We start from the raw sequence: 8,086 nt of genomic DNA, 5'->3' as shown, positions 1-8,086 counted from the left end.
GGGTGTAATAATAGTGTAATATGGCTGCATTAACAGTGTTATATGAGCCCGTCTCTGGAGGTACTAGCTGTGGCTCGATGTAGCCGCCTCCTGAGATGAAGTCGTCTCTTCCACCATTTCTTTTTTGGCTTTTTGGGAAGCATCTGATTTAAATGAATTGAATAGCAATCTGAATACAGCTAGCCAGTGAAAGTGTGGTCCAACATTTTCGTTTGTTATCAAACTCACAGAGTACTATCGGCTGTGCTTTTAAAAACTGTAAAGTTGAAAGACAGATGTCATCTTAAGGAAGATATCAGGGTGTTTAAACCCTAACCGAGGTGTTGGGAAAACATATTTGAATACAGGAAAACAATTGTGTCCTCCTGCTTATAATAGCATCAGATAAGAACATCACATATTTTCTTCTACTCCAAGAGATAGATGAAAATATTTATTTTACACTCATGTCTGTGTTTAACACAACAGCTAGAACTGCAAGACTATCTAAGTTTAGCATACATTCTGGAAGTAGGTGGAACCAGCCACAACCTCAAAAACCTATACAGTATCAGTACATTTAAAAATCCCAAATCAAAACTTCTCACACCCAAGTCATCGCTGCTGTTTCCAAAGAAATTGTTTCTGTAATGCTTATAATGTCTTGAGATAAAAAAGCCCTGGTTTTCAAAGGGGGGTAAGTTGGATAAAACCGCTAGCCTAGCTAGCTCTTTTTAAAGAGGGAATTTGTTTGATACTCTTATTTGCATTTTCCCCAAGACTTCAATACTTATGCCTGTTTTTGACGGAGCTAAAACTGCAACATTAGCTTAACTTAGCATAAAGTCTGTAGCTGTTTACACCTACTCATGTTCAAACTAATATAATATCCTAAAATGTGAATTGAAAGTAGAGCAGTCATAACTGCAGCTGCCTTTTCTCTCTGATTAGCCGCTGGATCTCCTCCTCCAGTGCGCTGGTCCTACATATGCCCTCTGCTTCTTTTTGGAGCAACAACTTCTCCAGTTTGTTCCTGCTCACCATCTCTGCCACTCTTCTTTGATCGCTGTTCTCCTTCTCCGTCAGCTCCGTCTCGTAGGTTTCTTCCAGAGCCTCGTGTTTACTCTCAACGCTCTTCTGGCTCTCGTGACTGTCTGCGGATGCTCTCATTTTATCAATCAAGCTGGAGATGAGATCTCCTTTTGATTCAATATTCTCTTCCAACTCTTTAAATCTCCCATGCGACGCTTCCTTCGATTCCCTTAATGTTGTGGCAGCTTCCTCCTCTGTGCCTCGGATTACCTCTCTCCAGTGATCCACAGTGGCAGAAATCCTTGCAGAACTCTCCTGTATCTGAATGCTGAAACTTTCTTGAAGAGATGTGATTTCTCTCTCTGCTTCTCTTCTGCTATCCAAGAGCTCCTCCTTCAGATGGTCAATGTTTGAATGAGCATCCAACAGCTCCATCTTTAAGCTTGTCTTATCTTTTTCAAATTCCTCCTCCATCTCATATATCTTGGCCTCCATCTCCTCATTCTCCTCATTGACTTGGGTCTGAAGGTCAAACAATTCCTCAATGGCTTCAGAGGTGCTGTCATCCTTCATCGTCAGCTTGGCAATTTCTTCCTTCAGGTGGTCGATGTGTGACTGAGCATCCAACAGCTCCGTCCCTAAGCTACTAATTTCTTCAAGCCGTTGGCAGTTCAGATCCGACCAAGTTGTTTTCTCTTTATTAAAGTCCTCCTTCATCTGATTTATCTTGGCCTCCATCTCCTCATTCTCCTTCTTGGTCTGGGTCTGAAGGCCCATTAGCTCCTCAAAGGCTTCAGAGGTGCTGTCATCCTTGATCGTCAGCTTGGCATTTTCTTCCTTAAGGTGGTCGATGTGTGACTGAACAACCGACAGCTCCGTTCTCAAGCTTGTCTTCTCTTTATTAAAGTCCTCCTCCATCTGATTTATCTTAGCCTCCATCTCCTCCTTCTCCATCTTGGCCAGGGTCTGAAGGCCCATTAGCTCCTCAAAGGCTTCAGAGGTGCTGTCATCCTTGATCGTCAGCTTGGCATTTTCTTCCTTAAGGTAGTCGATGTGTGACTGAACAACCGACAGCTCCGTCCTCAAGCATGTCTTCTCCTTTTTAAAGTCCTCCTCCACCTCATTTATCTTGGCCTCCATCTCCTCCTTCTCCATCTTGGCCTGGGTTTGAAGGCCCATTAGCTCTTTGAAGGCTTCAGAAGTGCTGTCATCCTTCATCGTCAGCTTTGCATTTTCTTCGATCAGGTGGTCAATGTGTGACTGAGCAACCAACAGCTCCGTCCCTAAGCTACTAATTTCTTCAAGCCGTTGGCAGTTCAGATCCGACCATGTTGTCTTCTCTTTATCAAAGTCCTCCTCCATCTGATTTATCTTGGCCTCCATCTCTGTCTTGAACAGGGTTTGAAGGCCCTTTAGCTCCTCAAGGTTTTCAGATGTGCTGTCATTCTTCATCGTCAGCTTAGCATTTTCTTCGTTCAGGTGGTCGATGTGTGACTGAACAACCGACAGCTCCGTTCTTAAGCTTATCTTTTCTTTTGTCAAGTCCTCCTCCACCTCATTTAATTTCCCCACCATCTCCCCCTTCTCCATCTTGGCCTGGGTTTGAAGGCCCTTTAGCTCCTTGAAGGCTTCAGAAGTGATGTCATCCTTTATCGTCAGCTTAGCATTTTCTTCGTTCAGGTGGTCGATGTGTGACTGAGCATCCGACAGCTCCGTCCTCAAGCTCTTCTTCTCTTTGTTAAAGTCCTCCTCCATCTGATTTACCTTGGCCTCCATCTCCATATTGGCCAGAGTCTGAAGACCCATTAGCTCTTTGAAGGCTTCAGAAGTGCTGTCATCCTTTATCATCAGCTTAGCATTTTCTTCGTTCAGGTGGTCGATATGTGACTGAGCAACCAACAGCTCCGTCCCTAAGCTACTAATTTCTTCACTCAGATCCGACTAAGATATCTTCTCTTTATTAAAGTCCTCCTCCATCTCGTTTAACTTGGCATCCATCTCCTCCTTCTCCATCTTGGCCTGGGTCTGAAGGCCCATTAGCTCCTCGAGGTTTTCAGAGGTGCTGTCATCCTTCATCGTCAGCTTGGCATTTTCTTCCTTCAGGTGGTCGATGTGTGACCGAGCATCCGACAGCTCCGTCCTCAAGCTTGTCTTCTCTTTGTTAAAGTCCTCCTCCATCTGATTTATATTGGCCTCCTTCTCCATCTTGGCCAGGGTTTGAATTAACATTATCTCCTCGAAGGCTTCAGAGGTGCTGTCATCCTTGATCGTCAGCCTGGCATTTTCTTCCTTCAGGTGGTCAATGTGTGACTGAGCAACCGACAGCTCCGTCCCTAAGCTACTAATTTCTTCCAGCCGTTGGCTGCTCAGACCCGACCAAGTTGTCTTCTCTTTATTAAAGTCCTCCTCCATCTGATTTAACTTTGACACCATCTCCTCCTTCTCCATCTTGGCCTGGGTCTGAAGGCCCATTAGCTCTTCGAGGGCTTTAGAGGTGCTGACTTGCTTCAGTGCCATCTTGGCAATTTCTTCCCTCAAGGCGACTTCCTCAAGGCTCTGCTTCTTGAGCTTCTCATCAGCGGAGAGAAGAACTTGATCCAGAGGCTGCAGCAAGGATTTAGGAGACATGGCAAGATGTTCTCCATTGTTGTGACCCTGCACAACATCTGTATGTGCAGATGCAAACATCGGCGCATGCCACGAGCCAAAAAAGGGCTGAGAGCTTTGCTGTTTGGGAAATTAACAATATGATCAGCAATAAATTGACATAATTTAAGCCAAGAAACATATGCACAGATTATATTATATTATGCACAGATTATATTATACTATATTATATATTACATAAGTTCTGATTGAAAAAGTAACAAGGAAATCAAGAAACTGTGATCGCTACTGTGTGAACTCTGATTCAACCACAATTCACTAATCCGATAGTGTCTTCACACTGCACCTTGAACATTTATATTTAATTGAAAATGCTATTTCTTGCACACTTGATGTGAATTATATTCTATGATTAAATGTTGAGCTGTAAATTGGCGCTGCATAGTGTACTGTATATTTGACAGATAGTCTACAGATATATATATATCTTTCACTGTCAATATGCATATATATATATATTTTTTTTGAACTGTTTATTTTCCTCTTAACAAAACAAGACAAGACATATCCTGACATAGGACGTTTTCATTCAAATGGCAGATGATTACATGACAAAGCAAAGTATAGTTAATATTGAAATAAAGCAAATCCATTATAAATTGAAATAATTAAGTAAATAATATAAATAAATACAAACTGGGATATAAAAATAAATAAAGTAAAATCAAATTGTACATAGGGACTGACATCTTTGGCACAGCAGGATCAGTTACACAGGGATTTCTTCCCTAGTATTCATCTTAAGTTCAGTTCAGTTTCAACAACCCTCTTCAACCATTGATTCATCCAGATATATTTTAACACAGTTCCATCTTTGGGTAAAATAGTCCATTTTTATCTGCAGGCTCGCCGTCATTTTTTCCATCGTGTAGACTTGTTTAAGTCTGTGCTTCCACTGAATGATTGTCGGAGATTTTGCATTTTTCCAGTTCACAGTTATAATCTTTTTGGCAATTAATAACAGTATCCGTAATATGTACCTCTGGTCTGAATCGTAAGTGTCTGTAGGTATAGCTCCGAGCAAGAACAACATAGGCTCCAGAGGAACAGTCATTTCCAGGATGTTTCTAATCTCCTCTTTAACAGATTTCCAAAATCCTTCAATTACTGGGCAATCCCAAAAGATATGTGTATGATCCACTATTTTTCCGCATTTCCTCCAACATAATGCGACTGATGGTCCTTGTACATATTTAGAAATTAAAAAAGGAGTGTTAAAAAATCAGATTTTCAGCTTCCAATCAAACTCTTTCCATAACTGACTATTAATCCCTTTATGGCTACCCACACATAAGCTTTCCCAGACTGCATCTTCGATTATAATGTTTAGTTCCAATTCCCATTTATCTCTAACATTCCAGGTGTTTTGGGAGTCGTCTGCCATAAGCCTCTTATATAAGTGAGAGACATGTTTGTTATTTGGGAAGCATTTTTCTGCAATACTAATAAAATATGCTTCTATAATGTTTGGATTTTTTTGGATTGCTTCTCTTTCCTTGTGGCTTGTAATATAGTGTCTTATCTGGAAGTACCTATATAAATCATTTGACGGGAGCCCATATTGTTCTTGAAGTTGGGAGAAGGATTTGACATCTGTTCCATCAAACATTTGGTTAATTGTGATAAAACCTCCATCCCTTATAGATGGAAGAAACTCTATATTGCCTATAATTGGCATGGCTCTTGATATTGATTCTGGGCTCCTGAACATTTTTTTAACTGCCGTGCACAACTTCAGGGTATGCCCTATCCATTCGTTCTCAATCTTAACTTTCTTGACAGATTTTATATCAATAAAAGGCAAAATTGATAATGACAAACCCTTAGTTGCACTCTGCTCAATCTGTGCCCATCCTGTTTCCTCGTCCTTTCTAATCCAGGCCACTATAGCCGTTAACTGAGCAGCCCAATAATAATATTTCAAATTTGGCAGGCTTAAGCCCCCCTTCTCTTTTGGTAGAAAAATAGTTTTAAGTCTTACTCTGGGTCTCTTATTCTGCCAAATAAACTAAGATATAAGTCTATTTAACATGTTGAAGATGGAGGCTGGAATTCCCACGGGAAGGGATTGAAATAGGAAGAGTAATCGAGGGAGTAGGTTCATTCTTACAGTTTCTACCCTTCCGAATAGCGACAGGGGAAGAATTTCCCACCTTATCATGTCATTCTTTATTTGCTTTATTAATGTATTATAGTTAGCCTCAAATAAATGCATTGGGTGGTGAATAATGATAATCCCTAGATATCTAAACCCCTGCTTGGACCAACGGTAAGAAACATCCTTGTTTAATTGTGGAGGCCAACTCCCTGTAATCATCATTGCTTCTGATTTAATTGGATTAATTTTGTATCCCGAAATGGCCCCATACTTAGACAAGCACTGCATAAGAGCTGGAATAGAAGATAGGGGGTGTTTTATAAAGAGTAAAATGTCATCTGCAAATAAGGATATTTTATGTATTGACCCTCCCTCGTCCGCTATTCCTTGAATCTGTTTATTTTGGCGTATAGCCTCCGCTAAGGGTTCAATACTGAGTGCGAAAAGAAGAGGTGACATTGAGTCGCCCTGCCTCACCCCCTCTCTACTTTAAAAAAATCCGAACAATGCTCATTTACTCTTATTATTGATTTAGGATCCTTATAAAGCAAACTAATCCATGTAGTACATTTTTCTCCAAAACCCATTTCCAATAATGTTTGTTTAAGAAATAGCCAGTCCACTCAAATGCTTTCTCAGCATCTAGGCTGAAGGTTGTTTATCTTTTGCTGCTATTGATTGAAGGTTTAAAGCTCTCCTCGCGTTATTTGTCCCTTGACGACCTGAAATAAATCCTGTCTGGTCCGGTTTGATCAACTTCTTTAAAATATGTTGTACTCTGGTTGCTAAGATTGAAGTTAGTATTTTTGTAATCAACGCATAGAAGACTTAGGCGATAACTAGTGCACTGTATGGGGTCCTTTCCCTCTTTATGCAGGACTGTGATGATAGCTTCTGACCACGATTTTGGGGGGTCTCCTGTATTTAATACATAATTATATACTCTACATAATATAGGGGAAAGATCATTTATTAAGGCTCTATAATATTCACCTGCAAACCCATCTACTCCCGGTGATTTGTTGTTTTTTAGTTTAGTAATAGTTTCCTTAATTTCCTCCTCTCTGATAGGCTCTACTAATTTAGATGCTTCGTCAGTTGCCAGTTTATTCATATTGAGGGGCTTTAAAAATGCACTAATTCTTTCTTCCTTAAATTCCTGATCTTCGCTTTTATACAGTTGCGCATAATATTTTGCAAAAGCATCTGATATTTTCCTAGGATCTGTTTCTGTCTGGTTAGTTTCAGGATGTTTAATTTTGGAGATAATGCGGCTGGACTGGGCTTTTCTAAATTGAAATGCCAATAATCTGCTAGCCTTATTTCCCATTTCGTAATATTTTCTATTTATGAACCTGAGGGCTCCCTCTGCTTTGTAAGTTAATTCTGCATCTAGCTTAATTCTAACTTCCTTCAACTTTTTGAGTACTTCCTCTTTTCTAGATGTCTTATGTTCCCTCTCTAATCTTCTAATTTCTGTTTCCAATTCTTGTTGTTTCGCCAGTCTTTGTTTCTTTAATTTAGATCCTATAGAAATAATTTTGCCCCTAATCGTGGCCTTACCAGCATCCCATAGCACCGAGGGGGAGACCTCACCATTATCATTCGTATTCAGATATTGCAGAACGTATTTCCTGTTTTATCAGGTTATCTGCCAATAGTGAGACGTTAAGTCTCCAGTACTTAAACCATTTATCTAACCCCAGATTAATTTTCATAGAGACAGGACTGTGGTCTGAGATTGTTATTGGTTCAATTACACTATCTTTTATCCGGTATGTATCCTTTTTCGACACCAAAAAGTAATCTATTCTTGAATAACTTCCATGTATATGGGACATGAACGTAAAGTCTTTGTCACTTGGGTGTAGGTGTCGCCAGATATCAACTAATCCCAGCTCCTTCATCATGTTTAAGACATTTCTGGACATTTTAGGCAGGGGTCTTATTGTTACGGGTAATCTATCCATTTTGTTGTTCTTCATGTTCGCCCATTTGAACTTTTATATCTAGCACCGTCTGTTCCAGTCGATCCAGAGACATTTTTGTTTGATTATGCCCCTCTTGATTTTCCTTGCGGAGTTTCCCCAGCTCACCCATCAACGTAACTTCATGGTCCGACTCGCACATGTTGCTATCTGTTGTCAAGCTAGCGCTAGCTGGGCTGGCCGGTCTCCGTTGTTTATCGTTTTTTTCCTTTGAGATATCTTGTTTGTTGGGGGCTTTGTTTCTGGTTGACGAACTCATCATGCAGGAGTGCTCTTTCTTATTTTTTAAAACGTCTTATATTACTAGTTGTCTCTATTTTTG

The 8,086-nt window shown here is 40.3% G+C and overlaps 1 protein-coding gene across 1 annotated transcript; it reads right to left on the bottom strand.

Annotated features, from left to right (window-relative positions):
• Nucleotides 1–1,153: 1,153 nt before the first annotated feature.
• On the bottom strand, nucleotides 1,154–2,859 carry LOC139435052 (putative leucine-rich repeat-containing protein DDB_G0290503). Its single transcript, XM_071205360.1, has 2 exons — nucleotides 1,282–2,859; nucleotides 1,154–1,162 (listed from the first exon to the last, which is right to left on the bottom strand). Exons 1-2 carry the CDS (start codon nucleotides 2,857–2,859, stop codon nucleotides 1,154–1,156), a joined length of 1,587 nt encoding a protein of 528 aa, XP_071061461.1.
• Nucleotides 2,860–8,086: the final 5,227 nt, after the last annotated feature.

Source organism: Pseudochaenichthys georgianus, chromosome 14 (assembly GCF_902827115.2).
Source record: "Pseudochaenichthys georgianus chromosome 14, fPseGeo1.2, whole genome shotgun sequence".
NCBI lineage: Eukaryota > Metazoa > Chordata > Actinopteri > Perciformes > Channichthyidae > Pseudochaenichthys > Pseudochaenichthys georgianus.
This window is presented reverse-complemented; position numbering and strand designations above follow the sequence as displayed.